The sequence below is a fragment of the Mustela erminea genome, chromosome 16, assembly GCF_009829155.1.
Source record: "Mustela erminea isolate mMusErm1 chromosome 16, mMusErm1.Pri, whole genome shotgun sequence".
In the NCBI taxonomy this organism is placed as follows: Eukaryota; Metazoa; Chordata; class Mammalia; order Carnivora; family Mustelidae; genus Mustela; species Mustela erminea.
Genome location: NC_045629.1, coordinates 64,243,213 through 64,269,598, shown reverse-complemented (window position 1 = coordinate 64,269,598; position 26,386 = coordinate 64,243,213). Strand labels below are relative to the sequence as shown.

Here is a 26,386-nt window from a genome sequence, read left to right as displayed (position 1 = left end):
CCCTCACATTCCTGCTGAGAGGAGTGAGTAATAAAAATAGCTAATTTGTACAGAGAATTTTAAATGCTAAGTAATGAGAGGAACTGCTCTAAAATGAGAAAAACTTAAAACAAGAACTATTTCCCAACATTGGAAGACAGGAGTTGGTTTCGGGAAGACATGCCCGCAATCTGGTGTTCAGGCTGTGTGTTAAACATCCTTTGACCCCTTCCTAACGGGCGCCATGGCTTGGGCCCCTGATGCTCGCTGACCCTCTCTCCCTCCCTCCGGGCCAAGCACCCCTGTGAGGTGTGTGCGGGCATCCACAAAGACCTACCTCCCTCTTCTGCACTTCCACTGGAAAGAGGGGAGGTGGCTATGCCCCCCACCATCGTGACAGAAACCCCATCACTTCTACTACAGTCCTAGCATTTGTTGTATATTTGCTCAGGTTCAAGACTGTGCTGAAGGCACTGTACACAGATGCACAGAATATGAGCCCCGTGAACGTGAAATTTCCCTAACTATGAGGGGAGATGAGGCTTGGGCAGACTTTCCGGCCACATCTGCCAGTGACATGGAGCACGCCCCTTCTTTCTGCTCCCCTGGAATCTTGTATGGCAGCAGAGAGGACATTATATGGCAGTGGTTTGCCTGGGTGCCTATATCCGCGATGTTGCATATCGGGCCAGGAACAGCGGTCCAGAAATGAAGTTGTTTTTCCCATTTGTTCATCCATTCATTCAGCAAAGTCATGTGGAGGTTCCCAATGGAGAGAGATAGGCTTTGTGAGAATATGTGAAGCCTTCCTAAAGTGGCCTGTGAGCTGGCCTTGCAGGAAGGGGAGAATTTGAGCAGGAGGATGGAAGGAAGGAAGGACCCTACGAACAAAGGACAGGCAGTGCAGGACAAAGGCCACCGGTTCCTGTGTCTGGAATGCAGAGTGGATGAGGCTGGAAGGACTAGCTGAAGCGGGACTGCAGGGTCTGGAGTAGTGAGCCACGCACGGTTTCCGAATGGGAAGCCATGGAACAGGATCTCCCTCCTCCCTCCGAGCATTCTGGAAGCAGCACTGCTCTGGAGAGCAGGGACGGGGAGTCTAGGCCACTTCTCCTAAGAAAAATCTGCCTGGGGGTTTGTCTTCTCTCTTGGGAATGATGGAACATGAATGGTTCAGTAGCGACAACAGATTCTAGTCTCCTCTGCGATGCCACCAATACTTCCTTAAGGAGGTGGCCGTGCGTCAGAACTGGGAACCAGAGTGCCAGCTTCCAGCCTGGCATCAGTTACTAAGGTGACCCAAATCCCCCAGCCCTTAGTTTGCTGGGTTTCAAAGTGTAGCTGATAATCCTATCTGTCTCAAAGCTATGAGACGGCTTAAAGGAATGAAGTCCAGAAACGCCATGGGAACAGTAGATCTTGGCACATAAGCGTTCCACGACTGTTAGCTATTACTATTCCTTCTTTTCTGTGTACCTTGCTTGGTTTCCTCATCCAAACAGAGATGATAATACCAGTCCCAGCCCATTGCTTCTAGACCCTAACAGAATAAAATGCAATTAAATGTGTGAAAGCAACTTGGAAGTTAAGTGCTGTGCAGTGGCAAGGTGGTGGAAGGGGTGTTAATGACCATAGCCTTGGCTGGAAGGTAATCCCAGGGGCAGGAAGGTAGGCAGGTCGGGTCTCTCAAGGCTGCTGGCGGCAGGTGCGTTTGGTGAATGTCTTTTCTAGGTGCGGTATGCCATAATGAAGGCCTGAGCATTCGACTGGTCCAAGATGACATTAAGATGGGAACAGGAAAATTTACTAAGCAAGAAATAAATAAGGTTTAAGCCCCGAAGCCTTGCAAACGTAATTTCAAACATCATAGTCTTGGACATCTGGGCTCCATTACCTGAAATCCCATTAAACCTCCAGTTTCATAATTCTGTGTAGAACCTGGTCAATTGCAAGATCCTGCTGATGGCCACCAGCCAGTTCAAGCAATTAATCACAAGGGTCCCCGAGCAGGTTTGCGACTCATGCCAAGCGGATTCTTTAAGTGGAAACTGTGTACACAAAAGAAATAGCCCAATCCATGCAGTTTCATAGCAACGCACTTTGTAGCTCTGCCAACACAGAGAAATTATCTATTATCATTAAGACATCCAAGCCTCATAACTTTTTCCTCAATGGAAATTAGTACTCACCAGCCCAGGGAAGATCCCCCAACCTCGTTAGCTGTAATATAGGCTGTAACCTGCTTAGAGCTGATAAATCAGTTTAGACAAAACTAAGCCCTCCTGTTCCCCGACCCTCAACATTTTCTCATCTGGGGGAACTCAACTTGAACTGAGCTCATTTTCTTTTTGAACTTTTCTAGACTCCGTGTCTGTTTCCATATGCTCCGATGTTCCAGACCAAATGTCCAAAACACACGTAAAGAAATAACCTGGGAGCCTGTATTCAGAATCCTGCTAGGCGTACCCGAGTTGAAAGGACCTGTAACAAAAGAATGATTTCTTATAAGACTCGTTGCTTGGTTTTGCCAACTCAAAAGGGTTTATGTAAACGAGATAATCCTCTACACTTCAGAATGTTTATAAAGTCTTTCCTAATTACACTATTTTGTTTATAGACGATTCTGGGAAAATGATGGAGAACAGAGAGGAAGCCCTGAGCCCTTGCAACAGAAAGCGGGAAGGAGAGCTGGGGATCAGAATAAATTTACAATATGGGTGAGGGGATCTGTAGTTTCACCTGGTTTCTTAGTTTGGGGTTTTTTTCTTTCCAAAATTTTTACTACATTTCTCAGGCTGTTTTCTACGCTACAAAGCTGCTTTCCAGTAGAGTAGCCACCAGGCACATGTGATCATTTAAATTTAAATGAATTAAAATGAAATAAAATGTAAAATTAGTTTCCTCTAGGCGCTAGCCAGATGTCAAGTGCTCAGTAGCCACATGTGGCTAATGGCTACTATATTGGACAAAGCGGACACTGAACATCCCCATCCTTGAGGAGAGCTCTGCTGGGCTGAGCTGCTGTAGATTAAGAACTCTATGGTTTGCTGCTCACAATGTGGTCCACAGACCAGCAGCACCGGTATCACCCGAGAGCTTGTTAGACCTGCATGATCAGCATTTTAACAAGATACCCAGGTGACTCATACGCACATTAAAATGTGAGAAGTACTGTTGTAAAATACCCTTCCACGCTAAGACTCTGTATGGTGAAATCCATCATTATTATCAGCACTACATGTTAATATTTATTTAGCTTGTATGGAATTAATTCAAAAAGACACTTTTGCCCCCTTGAGACTTGGCATGCAAAAGGAGAAGCACTAAGTATACCTTGTATACGCCTTTAGAAATGTGCTTCTCTCATCTCTTGTAAAAGCTAAGGATCTGGAGAATTATTTTAAATGTGTTTTTTCTGAAGATGTGAATCTTAGCATTTTTCCATTGAAGAAACTACTGGATTGCTCCACACAGAAGCCTTGGGGATTAAAATAAGATTAAATAGACAAAGAGGGATATAGATGAACTTAAGAAAAAAAGGAAGGACAAGGAACTTGACTTACTCAGTTGACGTCCGCCTCTGGGAGTGAGGTGGGAAGCAGAAGCAACGGGAGAAATTAGGAGACAGTCCCTCAGAATATAATCTGCCAACCGCTCCTGCCATTGTGGAGATGGCGGGGGATGTCAGTGGCATCTTGGATGGAACCTCAAGGCATATTTTCATGCTCTCGCATGACATTCATTATTGTTTGTGCCAATGGTAGAGTTTTCTTCTGGAAGGTTCTGCGGGCTTTTACAGTGGCTGTTGGAATTTAATGACTTGAAATGCTTACCTCTGTCCAGTGCAAAGAATGGAATCACTGGGTTACCTCCTACTAATTGGCTGTACAAACGCGTCCCTGCTGAGAGCATCTGGCCTGATGATACTTTTTCCCAGAAAAGCATCAAATCAGATCCCTATGGTGCAAGATGGCAGCCGCTGTTGTCAGCAGTTCTCGTTTCAAACGGTCATAAAGTGGGTGAGGTTTTTGTCATTTTCCTGGGGAAATCATGCCCTGAGAGCCTGAAGTTATAGGTGTCCTGGGTTATCACAGAGAATTTGTGGAGTTCAGATGCATGTATATACTGAAATTTCTTTTTCTTTTTAAAGATTTTACTTATTTACTTGACAGAAAGAAAAAGAGAGAGGGCACAAGAAAGAGGAGGGACAGAGGGAGAGGGAGAAGCAGGCAGCCCAACACGGGGCTGGATCCCAGGACCCTGGGGTCATGACATGAGCTGCAGGCAGATGCTTAACCAACTGATTCCCCCCGCCATGTAACCCTACATGGAAGGTCCTGAACCAGCTCTCATTAGAGAACAGTACTATGGCCCCCAAGCAAATTCTGCCCCTACTTTTAAGTAACTACTAACCTTACTCATGTAGCTTAGACAGTACGTTCATTCAACAAACATTTCAAGAGCCCCTTTGATATTCTAGGCTTTCTTCCACACACTGCAGAAGGAATAGAAGACATATTCTTTGGCTGAAGAAGCTTGGGGTCAGGAGCAGGGGTGCTTAGAGAGTGGTCCTAGCAACATCTGTGTCCCTGCAAGTTTGTTAGAAATACACATTCATAGACACACTCCAGAGCGGCTAAATCAGATTCTTTCCATGTGGGGCTCAAAATCTATGCCTTACCAAGCTCTCCAGGGGATTTATTCATAGAATAAAGTGTGACAGAGCGCCTGGGTGGCTCAATGGGTTAAAGCCTCTGCCTTCGGCTCAGGTCATGGTCCCAGGGTCCTGGGATCGAGCCCCACATCGGGCTCTCTGCTCAGCGGGGAGCCTGCTTCTCCCTCTCTCTCTCTCTCTCTCTGCCTAGATTTTCTTAAAATCTTTTTAAGAAAAAAGAATAAAGTGTGACAAGCATTTGTTTATAGACAGACACATCATCAGGTGATTCTAACACAGTATGATACGTACAGTGATACAGATATGAAACTCCATGAGCCCCAAAGCCCCCCAGGCAACACTGGGTATTTTAATAAATACTCAATGGAATGAATGTTGCTTGCTTGCTTGCTTTCTTGGTGCATGAATCAACCTGTACAGATGAAAGAAGACTGGGACAGTGGAGCATGCCTAGGTTCTGGGACTTTGAGTGGGCTGGATGGCTTGCTCAGGCCTCACGGCTCTTGTCTTGTCCCATTCTAAAATCCGATGTTTGGATCGCTGCCCTGGATTCTAGCCACGATGGTTGGTATTTTATTACATGAACCAAACAAGACTGTAAACCAAATTTCCCCTCGGTCTACACACTTTTCTCTATCTGAAGGACAAGTAACTGCTGTTTAAGTACTGGGGAAAGGACATCGTGCTTCCGTGGAATTGTGCCCGGCGGGCCGCAAGAGAATCATAGAGGTCTGCAGACCTCCCCCTGGACATTCTGAATCCGTGGAAATGGGGAGAGGCTGGACAAGATTACGATTTTAAGAAGCTCCTTAAGATGAATCTGATGCAGGCAGGTTTGAGAACCTGTGGCCGAAATGCCAACGTGGCTAAACCCTGGAATCCAGAGACTCAGTTTAACCCACAGGAACCAGAGTTGACTTCTGTTAGATTTTGAGCTGTGTAGGGTAGAAGAGCAGCTTTACTTGTAGCAGAGACAAGTACAGTGTCTTTGTTTTCTTTCCTTGGCTGAGGAGAAGGAGAGGGACAGCTTGCAGACAAGTGCATTCTTTCACTCGTGTGTGTGTGTGTGTGTGTGTGTGTGTGTCTGTGTGTGTGTGTGTGTCTGTATGTGTGTGTGTCTTCATCTCTCGGCCTTCTAAAACCCCAGAGAGAGGTGACAGCCCAAGCCAAGGAAGACTGCAAAGCCAGCTGCAGGAAGACTCTTCTTCCAGTATTTGGAGCCACTAGAGGGTGGGGGGATGGAGGCCAAGGCCTTGCTACCCCATCTAGCTATAAATACTTGCCTGAAAATGTTCCCCTGGGGCCTGGGAACTGCACATTTCCTGCTTAGCACTTCCAGAATCAACAGGCCCTGACATGTCATAACCAGATCAGGGGTCATAGCCTGGCCTAATGCACAGTGTGTGTTCACGGACTTCCTTCGTCTGTGGAATGAGGTCACAGCATCTACCCGCTCGAGGTGCTACACAGTAGATGCAGGTCGTTAGCATGATGCCAAGCATGTGGTTGGTAGTCGGTTAACCTTGGTGCTTATTATTATGGGCATTGTTGTCTACAGACTCAGTGTTAGTGTTCTCCAGAGAAGCAGAACCCGTAAGAGGTCTTGGTTCTTCAACAGCAGATAATAGCAATCTATCTGTATCTACCTATGTCTCTAATTATTGAGAGATAGACAGATCTATCTCTCAAGTGCACATGGGGAGAGAGAGTTGTTGGATGAATGGATGGATGGATGGTTGGACGGATAAAGGAGTTGTTGTAAGGAGCTGGCTCACACAGTTATGGAGGCTCAGAAGGCCCAAGATCTGCAAGCTGGACACCCAAGAAAGCTGATGGTATAAGGTATAGTTCACATCTGACTCTGAGTTCAAAGTAAGAAGACCAGTGTCTCAACTCAAAGACAGAAAGACAGGCATAGAGAGTGAATTCTTCCTTTCTTGACTTTTTTTTTTTTTAAGAATTTTTTTCTTCTTCTTTTTCTTTTTTTATTTTTTTAATTCCAGTATAGTTAACAGTGTTCTATTAGTTTTAGTTATACAGTATAATGATTCAGCAGTTCTATCTATGACTCGTGACTCAGTGCTCAGCAGGGTAAGTGCACTCTTAATCCCCTTCACCTATTTCACCCATTCCCTCTCCCCCTCTGGTAATCATCCGTTCTCTCTAGTTGAGGGTCTGTTTTTTGGTTTGTCTCTTTTTTCTTTGTGCATTTGTTTCATTTCTTAAATTACGCATATGAGTGAGATCACACGGTATTTGTCCTTCTCTGACTTACTCACTCAGCGTCATCCTCTCTAGATCCATCCATGTTATTGCAAACAGCAGGATCTCCTTCTTCTTCCTGGGGAATCCTTACTCAGCCTTTGTGCGCCTCAGGCCTTGCACTGATTGGATGGGGACCACCTTGCACTGATTGCCCTCAGTCTGCTGATTCATATGTTAATCTCATCCTGGAACACCCTCAACAGAACACACCCAGAATAATGTTTAACCTGATATCAGTGCACCCTGTGGCCCCGTGGGGTTGACACCTACAGCATCGCGGTAGTTTCCCGGTTACTAGGGTTTACGAGAAGTTACAAACTAGTTGGTCTGCATCCTCTGTTTTCTCACCCGTAACCCAAGTCCTCTGCCAGGCTGATACTCATTTTGCCCAAGATTTGGACCTCGATTTTCATGCAGTCAGGGGGTTAGAGTTAATTTCTTAGTCATACTCTCAGGGGGCAAACACTCCCCCCAAACTATGGGGGGGGGGGCGGGGGCAGGCAGTGGCAGCAATGAAAGGACCCTTCGCAGGGCTGAGCTTTATTGCCACATAAATCCCCCTTTGCCCTTTGCTCTCCTGACTTCTCCCCCACATGCTTACTAATTAATTGAGCATACCTGTTTAAATCATCCAGTCTTGATTCGTATAATGGTGTACCTGCAAGGGTTCTAAAAGTTAGAAATGATTTAGTGTTCGAGGTTTTGATTACACTGAATATAAAATTAAATAAAGTGAGCAAATGATGAGTAGAAAGAGTGAGGTTTGAACTCAGCCTTACATCCTGTGCACACAGCAGGCACGCTTACGTTGGTTTTATCTTGGCCTATTTTGGGAGTGATATATTTGGCTCACAACCAGGAAGAGAAGATAAACAAGGACCTGTATTCTCTAAACCAGCCACAGCACTATTGGCAGGTTGGGCTGGATAGTTCTTTGATGGGGGTGAGCCAGTTGGGGGAGGTCTGTCCTAACGCAATTCTAGGAGGTTTAGTAGGGTCTCGGGCCTCTACCCACTAGATGCAGTAGTTACCCCCTAGTTGCAACAACCAGAAGTGTCTCTGGACAGTGCAGATGTCCCTTTGGGGTGTAGGAGGGATGGCACCCAGTGGAGAATTACTGTGCTAAACCTGGGAAAGATTTCAGATTGTTAAATAGGAATGCACAAGCTTTCTCTGGGTCAGACCTCTAATTTATGGAATTTTATGTATAGGTTTCCCATTTGATGAACTTCCCTTTACACACACACCCAACTACTTTCTCTCCAGCATTCCTGTTGGGAGTTAAGGAATTTGCTTTCTTACTGAGTCAGGAAAGCGTTGTGGTGAGAGCAGATCTAGGTTCTAGTCTGGGCCCTATACTCTCTAGAGTTAGGACTGTGAAGAGTTAATAAACCTGACCTCATTTTTTCCAGTTGTATTAAAAAGATCTTATAATTCAGGCCTCAAAGATGGTGGTGAAGAGCCAGGAGTGACTGCGTGTAGAACTTTCGTTGGCCCACTGTATCAGCTCAACAAATGTTAGTTCTGCTAATGCAACTGTGGCACTCACAACCTTGGAATATGCCTCTCACACCTGACACATCAGAATGCAGTTGAGGTCCACTCCCAAAGTCCTCTAACTTGAGTCACATAAAAGACGCTTTCAGGTAGAGGATAGGACCCTTTTATTTATTTATTTGTTTGTTTGCCTATTTATGGGTCCTCCTTTTGAACGGAGGACACTAAACAACCCCTTTAAGCAATGGTCTTACTGCTTTCCTTCAGCCCAGGAGAGGTAAGGCTGCCTGTGTACCGCATCTTTTCCTCCCACCAGCCTCTTGTGGCTGGGGTAGGGAAGAGGTGGGGCTGGATACACTCAGTCCCATGTCTGTTCTTGAATCCTCTGCCAGGTTGACCGTTGCCTCTCTGGCCCTTCCTGCCTTTGATGTGAAATCTCCTTATCATGGAACTGTCCGTCAATGTCTGCACTCATTTAGGGGAGAGTGGAAGCCAGGGAATGTTGATTATGGTCTTTGCAGGCGAGGAGAGTGTTACCCTTCTCCTGAAGGGTGCAAAGGCTTGACATTACCCCCCCCACCCCCACCCCCCCACACCACCCTCCATGGTGTTTCTTTTTCCCAGCCCCCAGCTGTGACGTTGGAACATTGCCTTACTTGTATTTCTTGTCACTCTAAGGAATTTGGGGAATGTGTGGTGATAATAATAATAAATAGTAGCCATCACTCAGCAGATATTTGCTATTGGCCAAACACCATGCAGAGTGTTTTTTCTGTGAACCCCTGTTATCATTCCAGCAACCCAGAAAGATGGGGATTCCGATCACCATTTTAAAGGTGAAGAAACTGAGGACTGGACAAATTCATGTTTTCAACATAGTATGGCTGGAAAACGGTGAGCCTGGGACGTCAACCCAGATCTGCCTGATTCCAGAGCCCGAGCCCTTAATCACTGGACTGAAATGCTTCTCTGCTCATCCCAGACTCTGGAGTCACTGGATTAGGAGGTGATTAGTTCCCAGAATGCCTGAATCGTCATGTTGACCCACCGAGCAGAGATCTGAGAAAGAGCCCTTTACCAAGTGTTAGCTGCAGAGCCATACAGAGCCGGCACTGCCATGCACACGTGTCTTCAGTCCTTAGGGGGCAAAAAAGGAACTGACGTGATCCCCCTCTCCATTACGCAGACCTGAGCTACAGGATGAAATGTCCTATAAAACTAGGCATTGATTTAAGCCAGAAAGAATGAAAAGGAAAAAAAAAAAAAACTTGTCTTCTCCAACATCATTCCTTTCTTCATTAATTTCACTATTCATGTAGCACTCTCTGTACACCTGCTGCTTTGCCCTGGGAAGACACATGCTCAAAATACATGGCACCAACTTCAAAAAATTTAGGAGAGATGGATACAGTAAAGTGTTCCTGGTGGGTTTGGTTTCAGATGCCATGCTGGCTGATGGGGGCTGCTGTCAGCTACATGTAGGGGAAAGATGGCTTCATAAAGAATGCGACATGTAAGGTGGTCTCAGAAAATGGAGGGCTAAGTGTTCACTAGTATTAGAGGGTGTGCGAAGAAGGCTCCCTACCCAAGAGGAAAGGCTGAGCAAAAGCTGTGAATGAGTCCGTGTATATGGGGAGCTGGAAGGAATCTGGGATGGCCGAAGCCCAGGGGCTGGAACCCAAAAAGTGCACCCCTTCCTCCCTTGAAAGAGCCAGAGCCATCAAATGCAACCTGCCAATTTGCATGTTGACCTCAGGTTGCTTCCCTATACCTGAAGATACCATTCCAGTTGCAGACCAAAGAAGTCTCGAGCAAAGGGGTGACAGCAGAGCCCTTACCTGTCTGTACCTCTGTGATAGGAAGACAGTGGCTCAAGCCTTGCCCTAAGCAAACACCTTTTTGGTGTTTGAGTCAACAGAGGCCCCTTGCTGCCTCATAAAGCCCAACTCAATGCGGTGACACATTCAAATGAAAGACAACTAAACACAACAGCATCAAAGAGCACTGAATTCTTTACTGATTCCATGGAAAAATGGTCAAGGGGGCATGATGCCATAACATGCTCTTCTCCTTGGCCAGCCCTTTTCTGAAGGCCAGACTCACAGGGCAGCCTTCACTTTGAGTCCCCTTTGTCACTCCCACTTTGTTTCTCAGTGGCTTCTACTGCTGTGTGTGTCCATGCCTTAGAGGAGTAGCCCTCTGTTCTTCCTATCATCTCTGTCTTTGTCATATAAATTTAAGTCTTCAATTTTCTTCTGTGCCCAACAAGGCCCTTTATTGTGCTGAGTGGGCTTAATGGTTGTGGATAAACACAGAAACCTACTTAGCAGAGAGGAGAATGGGAAAGGTTCTGAATATTTATTCTTGACATATGTGTCCCAGTCATTCCTGCATGTCACTAGAATGGGAAATACCTAAGACTGAGTACAGTACTTGGGTACTGCGTACAGGCCTTAATTTCCTTATCCATAAAATGGGACTATTCCTACCTATCCTAAGAAGTGCACAGGGGAACCACAGTTGAAAGAGCTTTGAAATACAATGGGCTCATCTTATGTTCATGTAAGGTTATTAGAGCCTCAAACTAGATACATCCGCTTTCTAAAGGCTATTACAGGTTCATGTGAAAAACATGGTTATTTAGAAAAGCAACAACTATGATAAGCCTCGTTATCAACTCCTGATTCAGGATCCAATATAGAGATCCAATATAATTAATTAGGTTCCCTATTATCAGTAATTCACTTCTAAATTTTATGGTTACTCTTAAAAATAATTTTCTAAAGTCACACATTTTACCAGAGCTGATTTTTTAAAATTAGTTTCAGAGGTAGAGCTTAGTGATTCATCAGTTGCCTGTAATACCCACTGCTCATTACATTACGTGCCCTCCTTAATGCCCATCACCCCACCTGCCTCCCCTCCAGCAACCTTCAGTTTGTTTCCTAGAGTTAAGAGTCTCCTATGGTTTGTCTTCCTCTTTGGTTTTGTCTTATTTTATTTTTCCATCCTTTCCCCTATGTTCATCTGTTTTGTTTTAAAATTCCACATATGAGTGAAATCATATGATATCTGTCTTTCTCTGACTTATTTTGCTCAACATAATACCCTCTATTTCCATCCACATCTTTGCAAATGGCAAGACTTCATTCTTTTTGATGGCTGAGTAATATTCCATCATGTATTTATATACCACATCTTCTCTTGGTAGACATCTTGGGCTCTTTCCATAGTTTGGCTACTGTGGACGTTGCTGCTATAAACACTGGGGTGCAGGTGCCCCTTTGAATCATAATGTTTGTATCCTTTGGGTAAATACCTAGTAGTGCAATTGCTAGGCCATAGGGTAGCTCTATTTTTTTTTTTTTTTTAGGAACCTCCACACTGTTTTCCAGAGTAGCTGTACCAGTTTGCATTTCCCTCAACAGTGTAAGAGGGTTCCCCTTTATCCACATCCTCGCCAGCATCAGTTGTTTCCTCAGTTACTAATTTTAGCCATTCTGCCAGTATAAGGTGGTATCTTATCTTATTGTGGTTTTGATTCGCATTCCCATGATACTGAGTGATAGTGAACATTTTTTCATGTGTCTATTGGCCGTTTGTATGTCTTCTTTGGAGAAATGTCTGTTCATGTCTTCTGCCCATTTCTTGACTGGATTATTTGTTCTTTGGGTGTTGAGTTTGATAAATTCTTTATGGATTTTGGATACTAGCCCTTTATCTGATAAGGCATTTGCAAATATCTCTTCCCATTCTGTAGGTTGTCTTTTAGTTTTGTTGACTGTTTCCTTGCTGTGCAAAAATTGTTATCTTGATGAAATCCCAATAGTTCATTTTTGCTTTTGTTTCCCTTACTTTTGAAGACGTGTCTAGTAAGAAGTTGCTGCGGCAGAGGTCAAAGAGGTTGCTATCCATGTTCTCCTCTAGGGTCTTGATGGTTTCTTGTCTCAAATTTAGGTCTTTCAACCATTTTGAGTTTATTTTTGTGTATGGTATAAGAAAATGGTCCAGTTTCATTCTTCTGCATGTCACTCCCCAATTTTCCCACCACTATTTGTTGAAGAGACTGTCTTTTTTCCATTGGATATTTTTTCCTACTTTGGCAAAGATTAGTTGACCATAGAGTTGAGGGTCCATTTCTGGGTTCGCTACTCTAGGGCTGATTTTAGCAAAAATCCCAAAAGGATGCTATACTGTGTCTGCTTCCCAGAAATCCGTGTGGATCTTCTAGGCTGCACTGTTCCCTGGCAGGCTGACCTGGACAGAAGATTCATATTCATCTTGGTTTCTATTCCCACTTCAGTGTGACTGGAGTGTTATCTCTTAATAGAACTTCAAGGTAGTTATTTTGGAGTTCATATTAGTATTAGTATGGATGCTTAGGCTAGTCAGTGCTCCTTCGTCACATCTGCATTCTTGTGAACCTAATTTTTGTGGTTTTGCAAAATATTTAAGGCAACAATAATAAAAATCCTAGTATCTTCATCATTTCACTTAGAGTTCTTTTCTACGCATATGTGTAAGTTTTGCACTGTAGTGTATCATAACTGTTTACCACATAGCTATGTGGTAGCTAATAGCTAATAAAATCATCATAATTATTACTTTGGTAGTCACACAGGCATCCATCTTGTTAGTGCACCGTCATTTACTTAACCTACATTTCAACAATGGGAGACTCATTTTCCAATTTTTCCACTATTACAAATAACCTTTAGGTTATATATCTGTGCATATAGTTTCTCTCATCTTTTTAGATTATTTCCTTAGGATACACTTCTTGAATGGGAACAGTGACTCAAAGAATGTGAATTTTTAATAGTTTCTAAATAAATTGACATTGTTTTCCCAATTTACAATGCCATCAGCAATATATTAGTATTCTACTTTCATTATAACCTTATCAGTAGCATTACTATTTTTATATTTAGTATGCTTAAATAGTACCTTACTTTTGTGTTTGCATTTTCTCAAAAATAGCAAGTTTTAGTCAGACATTTGCTTATAAATTGTACATTCTCTCAAAAAGCCTCAGTAGTTTGTTGTTGTTGTTGTTGTTGTTATCTTTTTTTAACATCAAGAGCTCTTGGCTTTCTTTCTCTCCCATTGCCCAAGAGTTTTGTGTATTAAATAAAGCTGATGTTGGTATGTTTCTAACAAAACATTCAGTGGCACTCCCATATCAATAAATAAGCACTTGTGTATAAGGAACTATGTGGAGACTCAGATAAAATGATAGGAAATTTATAAAATAAAGAGTTGCAAAACCCAGAAGATATATCTGCACCAAAGTCAAATGCAAGGTTGCCATACAGGTTGTTCAATCTCTGGTCAGACTTTGATGACTTTCTCTGGCCCTGACGGGCTGCTCAGCCAGTCTCACTTTTCAGCTAGCAAACTCAGGAGCTCCAGCCATACTGCTTCCAATGTTTCCTTCTAAGTTTTATCCCAGGAAAGCTGCCTGATAAAGAAAACCACTATTATCACCCCGCCTCATACACACACACACACACACACACACACACACACACACAAATGTTTTCATTCCACTCCCAATCTGATCCTGTTCCCAATCAGGTAAATACATGAAACTCCATAATGTGCAAAATGGTTTCCTAAATCACAGACCAGTGAGGGACGAAGGCCAGTTCCAGAGATCTGATTTTGCCTTGCCTTCCAGGCACCTTCGCCAGTCCCTGAGACAGATGTCTTCCATGTCCTGCCAAATGGTGGAAGAACATTCCAAGAAGACAGACCACCCTAAATTTGTCCTGGAGTTGAGCAACTATTATCTCTGTTCGAGATCTCTCTTTGACCTGAGGATGTCAGAGTTTGTTTGATTAGGATAATTGCTACATACCAGTAACTGGGAACATAAAGAAATGACTCACTGCATTTCTCCCTTTTCCTCTTACAGCCTCAACCGAGGGTTCTCCATAAACGTGGTTAGCCTTCCAAGCTGCTGTCCTGCCAGTTGATATGAACGTGGCCTGTTCCTCACAGAAAGACTAACTCATGGCACTGCCAGAAGATCTCCATGGAGCACTGACAGATTAACCAGATTAACTGAAAAAACTCCCATTCGGTCAAGATCATGGGCTTTGGAAAATCTTAGTTTGCTGTGGATTTTAAAATGAGGTGCATAATACACAGTGCCAACTTGCTCCAAGTGGTCATTGGCAGACCATTAGCTGGAAAATTGCTTCCAGTTTTCATCACTGTGCATAACTCAAGCTCCCTTAGGGGAGCTGTCTGTGCCCTTCACTAGAAGTCCTATTTTAGCATGGCAACTACTGGATTATTTTATTATGTGTGCAGATGGCATGATGTGTTAGACAAAAAAAAATCACAGCAGTTCTGCAATCTCAGTGGAAGCGTTCACGATACTCTGCCCTGGTAGGAATGTAAACATGTCTTGATTATGTTAGTTACAATGTCTAAAGGTATTCTCTCCAACTCTTAAGCACTTTACATGAGAACACGACACCAAAACCAATCAGCACGTCCAGTACACGTGGGAAAACAAGTATTCTCTCTCTCTCTCTTTTATAAATCTTGTCTTCTTTCTGGCTCAGACTGTCCAAGACAAGCTCCGCTCCCAACGTATCCGCAGTCATCTGCAGTACATTGGGGTAACCATGGCCACGATACCGTTCAACTTGACCTGTTGATACTTTAGGCAACCAGTTGGGTTTCTTGCTGTGCCAAAGGGGAGGAGAAGAGGTCTGGTGGTTGAAGTATCTTAGGTCTTGGTTCCTGGTACAGGGGCCCAACTCAGCACATCTACACTCAGACAAACACAGGAGGCTTCTAGGTGGCCAGGGTACACATTCACTCCCTCTACAGCAGAGTGTTTTCAAAGAACAAAAGGGGATGGCTCTTTAATCAAAGACTGTGGTAGGTTGAGGGAAAGGGCAGCAGAATACAGTTTTCCTGTGTGGTCTGACTTTACAACTTTAGAAAACTTTTTAGGTCAAATTTAAATCACAGCTCTCGGAAGAGGAGGAATAGCAAGTGTCCCCCTGCGAGCCTGAAGAAGGAAAAGGGCCCAGTCCACACCAGGTTGCTGCCTCAGTAGGGAACCTACTAGTCCCCTTTAATCCGTTCTGGGATTATATCCACAATTAATTTTTTTTTTTTTAACTATGTCTTACAACAAAGCACAGTCAACCCAGTTATTGCTTGTCTTTGGGCATTAGAGAGACGCCCATATTGGCCAACCCTACCTAATGCTTTAGCTTTTTTTTTCCCCCTGGAAATAGAAACTTGGCTGAATGGAAAATTCAGCAGATATGTTCTGCGTACCCACAATCCTAGTCTGGGACTGACAGGTGTCGGAGGCTTTTCTTTAAACATGTGTCCCCACACTGGGATCCTGCTAGCACAAGGAAGTTTGGCATTTGGGGGTGGGGGAGCGGCCGTATGCACACTCATGGTCTGCTCTACCCTTGTGGAGGGGGTTGGATCTCAGGAAATGCACAGCACATTGGAAAATGCCCCCAGCTGAGATCTGGAAAATTGACAGGAGAAGAGAAAGAGACCCAAATATGCAGGTGAGTCATCCCGTAGGAGTCATCCCTTCAGGCTGTGTTGCCGAAGAAGGGGGCTTCCGAGAGGGAACTCGGAGGAGTGTCAGTCACCATCAAGATCCGGCCTTTCATGGGTCAGCACCAGGACCGTCAGGCTCTCACAAACCATAATTCTTTACAAATCCAGAATCGGGCAGCCAAACCGTGACTGTAAGAGCCCCTGGAGAGAACACTCCGCTCTCTCCTGCACACCCCCTGAGCATCTGTTCCAACAGCAAGGCTTCCTTCTTCTTTCATCCTTTCTTTTATTTAGCAAGGAGCTAAATAAAAGTGTTGAGCACCTACTACGTGCCAAGCGTTGCATTGGGATATCAGTAGAGTACAAGGCCAACTCTCCATGCCCTTCTGAAATGGTCTGCTCCCCCTAGACAGTGCCCCCATCCCGGCTTTCCCACAGTGCAAACAGAATTCAGACAGCATTCACCCCTCACCAGAGTAGGCTCGCAGAATGCACATGGCAGCAGGCAGCCCTCTTGGCCAAGGAAGGAGACAATGGAGGAAGAGGTGGTACAGCATCAGGTCACATGTTACCATCCTCGTGTACAGCCAAGCCTTCCTGGGCCCAGCCTTGTCTTCCTAAATCAGCTTTCAGTTGAGCTCCTGGCTGTTCACCCTGGTCATCCGTGTTCCCCTCCTCCATACAGGCACAACCTGCTGGTCATGATGCTGGGTTCTTTGAAGCTCCAGTTCTCAGCGGGGTCCTGGAGACCCAGAATAGTTTCTCCGGAGTCCAAAAGAACTGTTAGTTGCTGAGGTCCTATAGCTGAGAATTCATTGGTTTATGAGTTCAGGGTCATTCCGAAACTATGACTAACAACCCTGAAAGACTGAACACATCTTATGGTACAAATGGTCATTAAATGATGGTGGTTCATCCTTCCTTCCTTTGGCTTTCACAAAATATGTTCTGAACAATTAAATAAGGAGAGTTTCCTATGCTTTTTTTTTTTTTCAGTCGAAAGTGTACTGATAGATTATTAAAGGGTGATGGGTAAGGGTGGAGATGGGGAAAGGCAAACTTGAAGACCATGAAAGAACCCAGTTGAAGACGGCATCTCTAAAAATGCCTTCATTCCTGACGTACCAGGTATTTGTGTATGAGCTGCGACGTGTTTTCCAAACCGTCAACCTCATTTTGAAATCATCTGGTGGGGGTGGGGGGGGATGGTTTTGGAAACATGGCGGGATAAGAATCTGAGCGGTCACTTGTTAAACCAGCAAAATGGAGAAATGACCTCCTTTCCAGCCTTCGGGGTCTTAGTACTGTGTTGATCCACAATTTCCCCGTCATTACTTCCTGCTGTGCTGTCCCTTCTTCCCAAGATATGTGGAGGAAATTTTACCTCCCAGAAGTTCAAGAATGTCTGTGAGGAGTTTTGTTTAAGGAGGCAGCGGGAGACCAGGAGGTAAGGGATAAATATTTTGATGTCTAAGGGCTATAAACTGTTGATGCTTGACTTTTCCTTTTACTTAAACCTCTGCTACACCTTTTATTGAAAGGCTGACTCCCATACCTGTGCAGGAAAGACACTCTTGGGAGTGAACAGAAATGAATAATTATCAGACTCTCTGGGGTGCCAAGGGGATTAGCTTGTTTCAGCTTCAGAACCGAATTTAAAATAAATGCAGAGCATCGGTGGTTCTGCGAAGGCGAAAAGCAAATCACTTCAGTAGTTTAAGACATACCTAGGGGCTAGAGATCCTATAAACTTTCTTATGGGTAATGGCGTCCCTTCAGACCCCTGCTCAGGCTCTATGAGCTGTGTAACTGCACATTTGACTTCTACCTCCAGAACAGGGGAAGCAACCCCAACTTCTCTCCAAAGTCACTCCTCAGCTGTTCAGACAAGGTTAACAGTCCTTATTCTGAGGGAATTCTGCCGTTTTTTAACACTCAAGGGGAAAAGGAATATCAACTCTACTGAAGTGTATAACCTGAGGAGAGATTCGTCTAATGGATTTAGCCCAGTGTTGCTTGCGAAGGCTTGCTTTGTCTGCAAATGTCACACGATTGATGTTGGAAAGGAAAAATAAAAGTCTCTCAGAAAAGCTTCCAAGACCCCCTTAGCATTTTAGCTTTACCCAAACCTCCTCTTTTCTGTGCCATAAGCAGCTTCATTCTTTGTGATGTTTTCCTCCACATTCTTTGGAGTAATTTTGTTACTTGACAACTAGACTTAAGATTGCTATAGACTCTTTTTGAAAAATCTAATGTTTGAAAATGACAGAAATTCTTTTACGCCTTAAAGGCTGTTTTTATTCACCTCTCCCACAACCCTCTCCACTCCACTTTTTTGCTTTTTTTTCCTTGCTTTTTTTTTTTCTTTTAATCTTTCCTTTAAAAAAATTCCTTGGGTAGATTTTGAGGATTCGCTCAAGAACTCGAACGGAAAAACTTAGCATTCCCCCTTTCCCCCAGTACTGACTAATAATTCCTTCTTCTGCTTGATCTCGGTGAGGGCTTGCTGTCCAAACAGCAGTGGGATGTGCGTTCCCGTCTCTAGGGAATGACCGGTCAAAGCTGCTCATCGAAACAGAGCCCATGAGATTATGAGGGAGGATAGACCAAGAGGTGCTTCTGCTCAGGGCACAGCTGGGGACTCTATTTCAAAGACAACAAGGTCCTGCTCCTCTGTTTCTTTAGCTCTGCATCTCATCCCGGAGCCAGAGAACTGTCTTAGGAATTCTGCTTCATCAGTGTGCGTGATTCCTGGTACCACTGCACACCTTCGTGTCAAATAGAGCCCCATTTCCATTATTTTGCTCGGTGACTTACTCCTGTGGAGAGATAGGGACATTCTTTGGACAGTGAATCAGCTGTGGGAAGCTTGAGGAAAAAGTTGGCCACGTGCCCATGAAGGTTCTGCCACACCTTAATGAAAAAACAAAGTAGATCCTTCCCTGGAGATTCTCCTGTGGGAAGGTGGCTTAGAGGGATGGTATCCATTCTGGTTTTCTTCTGGCTATCACCTTGGCCCTGCAGGGAATGTTCTGGGGGTGGGAATAGGCTATGGAGCACCATTTCTAGGATCTAAACTGGAAGAGGAAGTTCACCTATAAGATAAAAGTTAAGGGGAAATGCCAGTGAGTATGGGACCAGTTTTAGACCTCCTGCCCAACAGCACAAAGATTGACAAATGACTTCCTCGGGATAGCAGAAAATGGGTGTAAAAGGCTTTGTAAGATTAGAGTTTCAAGCACCATGGAGGGCGATTTTACAATCTCAAAGAGCTCCGAGCGTTCTAACATCAGAGCCTCCCTTCCCCAATTACATCAAGCACAAAAAGGCACCAACAACGTACACCTAAAAAAATTTCAAAGTAACCCTATAACTTGCACCGAATTGAGTTGACTGGTTGCCATAATGTTAAGTGTTGTAGATACATTCTTTGATTCTACAGTATTATTTTCATATTTCAGAGCCAATGGTTCTGGGATTTCATTTCTTTAATGGCTTGTCTTGTTGCTGCTGTCATTGTTCCAAACCTCCAACATTTCCAGGAGCCTTGGGAAGGCTCTTAAACCCAGGCCTTTTGGTCTCCAGTGCAGAGTGACACAAACAGCCCTATCGACGTGAATGCCGCAGAGACTCCGACTTTAATCCAGCTGGAGACGCTAACCCCCAGAACCAGGAAGACACTGAAGACCCCGCTGGTTGCTTTCTGCGTTACTTAGAACCTTTCACAGTTCCATTGTTTGGATCAAAGGAAATAAATGGGCTGTTCTCCACGTGGCTTTGCCCCGTTGGCACACACAGCACGATCACGTGTGGAATTCTAAGCTGGGTATACAAGCAAGAACTTGCAGATCTGTTTTGTGTGATTGTATCTAGACACCACTCTCCCCAAATTCTACAGCAACATATTCACGAGCTTTACTCTGTCAAAACAAACAATTCTAAAACAAGAGATTCTTATTAGGTCATTATTTCTCCCGCAGTGGGAAGACTGGTTTTGTGACATAACTCTGAAGAAATACTTGCCTGCCATTAAACGCGAGGGTCTGGTGGTTGCCCTGTTCCACAGATTGATGCGGTCCTTCTCCCAGCCCACAGAGAAAGTTGGCCTGGTCTCCCCCCAAAATAGCACAATGACCATGAAGCTCTGGGTAGTCTCCCTATGCATGCCTAATTTTAAGAGAACGATTTGGACTGAGCCTGGCCATGGTCTTTGATTATGTGACCCCCTAAATCAATTTGAATTCTTTACACAAATATAAATATATATTACATATATATATTTTTTTTAATTGCCCACCATCCAGTGCATTTAATGCGTCTGCATGGAAGCTGCCTGCTGACACTGGCAGCTTTGAACAGTTCCCATACCTATTTCCCATACAGGAGAGGACCGAGAACATTTCCCCATACACCAGCTGCAGAAGTTTGGAAGTGTGTGACCAAGTTCTTTTCACATCAACAGGCCTCGGTTTATAGGAGGTAAACTAAAAAGAGAATGGGATGGGGTGGAGAGGTGGGGCGGGGCTGGAGGGGCACAGAGTGGTGTTCGAACACGGGAATCTTTGTCTTTTCCATTGTGTTGCAACTCTCCTCTCCAGCCACTAGAAAGAGCTGTATTAGCCTCTCCAGTGAGTGTTGCCCCCCCGCCACCAGGGGTGGGAGGTCATTGGGGTTCCACTCCCTTAAACTCACATGTAGGCAATTTGAGGTTCTCTGGGTCTGGGAATGGTTTGTCCACCACTACTTTTCCTCCGCTGATAGAAAAATGCTATCCCTACAAGGCCGTGTTTGACAAGACCGTGGCTTGGCTAATGAAATTCACGGTGCACTGAACTGAGTAACGTTAGGCTCTGGACTTGGCACTGTAAGTCCCAGTCATGACTGACCCAGAAGCAACCAGTCCGCTGAAAAGCCAAGCCAGCGCCCATGTTTTGAAACTAATTCCACTAAAACTCTTGTGCCGTTAAACCATACTACTGTAGTTCCAATTAATCTAGCTCTTTAATATCATCAGCCACTAAATGAAATAACTGTACCCAAAACTTGAGAAAAGATCAATATTGTAACAAAATCACATTATTAGCAGTAAATCGCACCTGAGAAAAGAAAATATTGACCTGTTGTGGTTTATACTTGAGTTATTCTTAGGCCTTTGTGGATCTGGCACTGCTCTGAGAAAGGGGAAGAAGAGGTTTTGAATTCAAGAATACTAGGATTCCGTGGAAATCAGCCATCTCTCTGGGCTTCTGCTCATCTGTCCTGCATCAGCAGACAAGGTGGTTCGCAGGCTGGAATGAGCTAAGGGAGGGTATCCTGGACCCCTAATAGAAAGCACAGTGAACTGCACTTTAATTGTGAGCTCTTTCTCTTTCTGTTTTCTCCTGGTAGCTGGTATTCCTGAGAGCCCATCCTGGGTTTAGAAAAGAAAGAAGGATAAGAAAGTAACAATCAGCTTATTGCATATGCACACAAGCTTTTTCTAATACAGGGAAACTGGTCTGCAGAGCCCACAGCCTAGGTGCCCATGTATCTCCACTTCTCTGTTACCGTTGACCTAACCAAGGGAGAGAGTCTCAGGTTCGGCTTAGTGCAGGGGAAAATTGCCAATCTCCAGGTTGGGGAAGACCAATGAAAGTGTGAAGTTGACAAGCTGAGGTTCACAGGAAGCAGAGAGCCTCCTCGAACGTCATTGACGAGCTGCTGTATATTAGTATTTGTCCTAGGCAAGAAAGAGTAAGAAAAATCACACGATGTGAACTGAATGGAAGACCGGTGCTCTCAGTAAGGTGTGAGGGGAGAAAAATCTCATGAAAAAACTGGTTCACAGTTTTACAAACACTAACAAACATGGCTATAAAAGCACATTTCATAATACAAAAGCCTATATAGAGGGTAGAAATTTTTATAGCTTCCTTAAGTGAGTAGTTAAACCAGCAGTCTGAATTCTCTTGGTCCCCAAACAGTGGTTAATTAAATAAGCATTTTCCTTATCCATTGCCCACATCTGTGGATTTTTTTTTTTTTTCCTCTATGCACCCTACAAAAACTCCCAGGACTAGGCTTAGGAGAACTCAAGCAAGTTACATGGTAAAATCAGAGTGCCTTTTCTGTTGGATGTTCACTTTGGTTCCCTGGGTTCCCAGGGCATACAATGTTTAGAAACTTTTTTCTCTAAACATAAGAATTATTGTGCACCACAATCTTGAACCAACAATTTCCATATCTTAAGCAGCTATCAACTTGCCAATTCCCTCTGGGTCTCCTTTATATTTTCTTATAATGTTTCTTTCTGTTTTGGGTTGTTGTCAAAAAGAGTTGGGGGGCATGTTTCTTTTTAAATTGATAGAAATGAAACTGTACAGATTTTTGCCCCCTTGTATCCGTAAGCATGATCTCTATCGGGCTTGAAAATCTGCTTTATCATTTTGTATATTGGACTATTTTGTATTCAGCATTACTTGATTCCTTATGTGCATGGCAATGTATTAAAATATGGGATTTCTATTACCGTGTAAAAGTGTTTTGATTCTGATTTTCAACATATATCCTTGGAAAAAAATTACATTAAACTTTTTATTTCTGTTTTCTTCAGCTCATCAGCTCTGCAGAAGGAAAAGAAAAGTTAACAGCATTTCACTTTCCCTGTGTTAGCTAATGATGCAATTCATGGTGGAAAATTGTCCTCAATTATGCTGTGTTTCCTGGAGAAATAATATATGTGAAATGAATTGGTGGCCTCCCTCCAGCTCCCAGCACACAGAATCCCCCCAGCAACAAATCCCACCAGCGTGATTACTGTTATTGTTGAAGGCTTTAGTGTTGAGCACAGCCAGGCAAAAGACACAATTCTCTTGGTCTCCAGATATGGTAACACCCTGGAAAGAGATGGGACAACAGAGCTTGGCCCACCAATTTGCTCTAGCCCCAGAGAGTCTTCAGTGCCTATAAAAGCATGATTGATGGCTTTCCCCAGCGCCCCGGTGCCCTCTGTCTCACGGAGTGGCCCACTAGAAGCTCTCTGTATTTTATCAGTAGAAATACTGACCTTCAAGTAACACCAGCCCAAGAGATCTGCGGTCCAAAACTAGTTCTCCGACACAGATGTGGGATGGCCGGATCTCCATTTCAGCACACATCTGGATACACTCCAGTCTTGACCACGTAGGGAAAGGATGCCAAATATTTTTTCTCAAATGAAAACAAAAAGATTCACTGAGTAATACAAGCTACCAAGTAAAAACAACAGACGCTTTTACCTACTCTAAACTACCACGTTCACCCTTCTTTTTCTCAAGCAGACACCCTAATGCGTACTTAGAGCCACTGTGACTTTACAGAATATGACGAATTGCTTCAGCTTGTACTGTGGAAACACTTCTTTCCCGAAGGAAAAAGCACTTATACGTTGCATGAAGAAGAAAGGAAACACCCATTGCCAATTTTATTGCATGTTTGCTGCGAATATAGTTTTGGGGGTTTTCATCCCTCCCCCCCCCAACACACACACACACTCACCCACCAGAAAAGTTCTCTGAAAGCACAACCCGTGATAATCTTTTTGGTTGGCTTGCTGACTCCATGCGTCAACCTTCTAAATCTGGCTGGGCACCTTCTAACTCTAAAGATACCATCTTCCGCCACTCTTAACTCACACATTAAGAGCATTGGATAAGAACATGGAAAATGGAGCAACACTTCGCCATTTAACCTCTTGAGCAGAGGGGGAACTCCAAACCTGAACGTTCTCTTTGCCTTGACCGCTCTTGGCTCATTTCTGACCATTCCCTCTCTTCTATTTGTCTCTCTTCCCACCGTCATCCTTTTTCTCTGCCTTTAACTTCCTGTCCTCTTCCCATGTCCTTGTCTTGAGTCTTTCTTCTGCCTTACCCTCCTCGCCATCGCATCGCCTTCTCTTTCCCTTCTTTGATCCCATCTCCCTCTCTCCTCCAACCCATTTTCCCCTTCTTGTTTTCCTGCCCCGTAAGTAGTGCTGTCATCTTCTTGATTTGTATCTGCATCTCTCGGTACCTAATAGTTGCTGCACAAAGCTTAGGTTTTGGTGAATTAAACTTGGTGTCCTGTTCTTCTCAGCTTGCTTCCCTCCTTCCTACTGAGCCCAGCAAGCCATGCTAACACTCCAATAAGCTAATTAACTCAGAGTAATAAGGACTAAAACCAGGTGTCCCTTCTGAGGTAGGAGACACTTTGGGTAGCAGATCACCTAGGCAGCTTTCAGAAGCCCAAGCCAGGTGTAGATGCTCCCCTAGATACCATTTTGCCAATACAAGGGGACATTTCCCTGCCATCTCAGTGTTTTGGGAACTCATACTTGCCCTGGCAAACATGGTGGCCATATTTGGATCAGGTATAGTGATGTCATGAGAAGCTCAGTTGAAGCCACCACAATTATTTATTGCCCTAAAATTATTCAGAATTATCCAATTCCTCCATGAGACCGAGTACATGTATACTGCGGTGTTGGATATTTTATCTCAGACAAAGTTATCCCCGGCTGACGGTTTTATTTCTGGTGATTATGAAACCATAAGGATTATTAGCACTTTCCCCCTTCACATATACGTATTTTTATGGCATATAGCTATACGTATACTGAAAAATAGCTTTCCATTACTTTGCCTGATTTTGTACATATATTGAAAAACCAACTAAAAATAAGCTTTAAGAAAGGCAACCACATTCTCCTGGTTTTGTATGGCACTGGGGAGGTGTAAGGTGGGAGCAGATAGTGAAAACTGCAGACGCTTGTTTCCCAAATGAACATGCCCCCATATTCTCATGAGAAATGGAAAACTTGCTGGGCTTCTATTTTTCTCTTGCATCTCTGTCTTTGAGGAGTGGAATCTGAATATTCTTAGCCTCCCCCACCCCGCCGCCCCACTGCCCAGTTCCTGCTAGGAATTCCAAGAGAGGAATACAAATATATCTGAAAGCATTTCCAGACTTTAGTAGGTCCTTCATGAAACTTCCAAAGTGGGATGTGTGGGTGTTGGTATGGGTAAGTGTTACACAGAAAATATCTTAAAAGTCCTTCTCCCCATCTATGCAGCCCTCATTATCCATCCGTCCATCCATCCATCCGTGCCTCCCTTCCTTACCCCCAAATCCTTTTCGCTCTGCCACTCTCAACTCCCAGCCAAGAACTCTCCCAGCTACAGGAAGTTTCTGATTCTCACCTCCTTCTGCACCCTCTTTCCTTCTATTCCCATACTTCTCTTATAATCTCAGCCCTTTTCCATGCGATTCCCCATTTTGCCTCTCCTGCTCTGTTTTTCTCTATTACCCTGATTCCGCCTCACAAAAACTAGTAAGCATTGGATCTTTTTTTTTTTTTTAAGTGAACAGGGGAGGGGAAAATGTGATAATACAGTATTTTTCTTTTTAATTTTCTTTATCAGCCATTGATGGCTCAAATTCTACCTCCGGAAAGTAAGTCTGATGGCACTTTAAGGTTTCTTTTGTTTGTTCCTTTAACAAATGTCAGTGGATCTTGTGCTATTTATTTGCCCCATGTGCCAGGAAACGTGTATGGTGCTGGGCTAAGTGTTGGTGACTCAGAGACAAATGTATTTTTTCCTGCCCTTAAAGATTTATACATCCTAAGAGAAATAAAGAGCTCAACATATAATTTCTTCTTTAGGAATCCCTTATTGAAATGTGGCTGTTTCTGGAAGGATAACTTATACCCCACTCATTCTCAGATGCTGGGATTGGGGAGAGATGGAAAGTTCCACAGTCAAGTAAGCTCTGAAAATATGATTTATGTCATAAATCCTCCTAAAGACATGTGATACACATTAGCATATTAAAGGCTCTGAGAAGTCTTGTAGGAAATAATCATATACATTTGTTTGGTGCAGTATTTTCCAGATTCGTTCAAGCATCAACATTTTCCCTTAGAGAATACTAGCAACCCATAGAACAAGCACTTTTGGAAATGCTGACATGTGCCAACATTAACTTGATAACAATATGTTATTTCAACCAGGTGAGTGTGAAGGCCCTCCAAAAAATAAATGGTACAAGAGATGGGGGCCAGATAGTGGGCTAAAAATGAACTTGCTAATGTGTATCAATAAAAATAATTATAAGGGCACCTGTAATTTTTTTTTATTATTATTTTAACCTGGTGGCTCAGGTTAACCATCTGACTCTTGATCTCAGCTCAGGTCTTGATCTTGGGGTTGTGAGTTCAAGCCCTGCACTGGCTCCACACTGGATGTGGAACCTACTCAAAAATAGTAATTATTATTATTATAGAACAACTTGTGAGCCTATCATATCCTAGCCCTGCCATTACTCATGGATGGGAGAGAGAAAAACAGTGGTGTGACTTGGACTAATACTCACATACCTCTCAATTTTAATACTTTTTTGGAATAATAGGGTTTTGGAATAGGTGAA

The 26,386-nt window shown here is 43.8% G+C and overlaps 1 protein-coding gene across 3 annotated transcripts in view; it reads left to right on the top strand.

Moving 5' to 3' along the window:
* Nucleotides 1-22,468, top strand: part of SAMD12 (sterile alpha motif domain containing 12) — a 394,456-nt gene extending 371,988 nt beyond the window's left edge. For 2 of the 3 annotated variants that reach the window (XM_032315619.1, XM_032315622.1), the window contains one exon: nucleotides 14,334-22,468. Coding sequence is in view for 1 of the 3 variants with exons in the window: in XM_032315622.1 (XP_032171513.1) it covers nucleotides 14,334-14,356 (23 nt within the window). In the remaining 2 variants the exon portion in view is untranslated. The remainder of the gene's footprint in view (nucleotides 1-14,333) is intronic. The other variant, XR_004279492.1, reaches the window with a different exon arrangement.
* The last annotated feature ends 3,918 nt before the right edge of the window (nucleotides 22,469-26,386 follow it).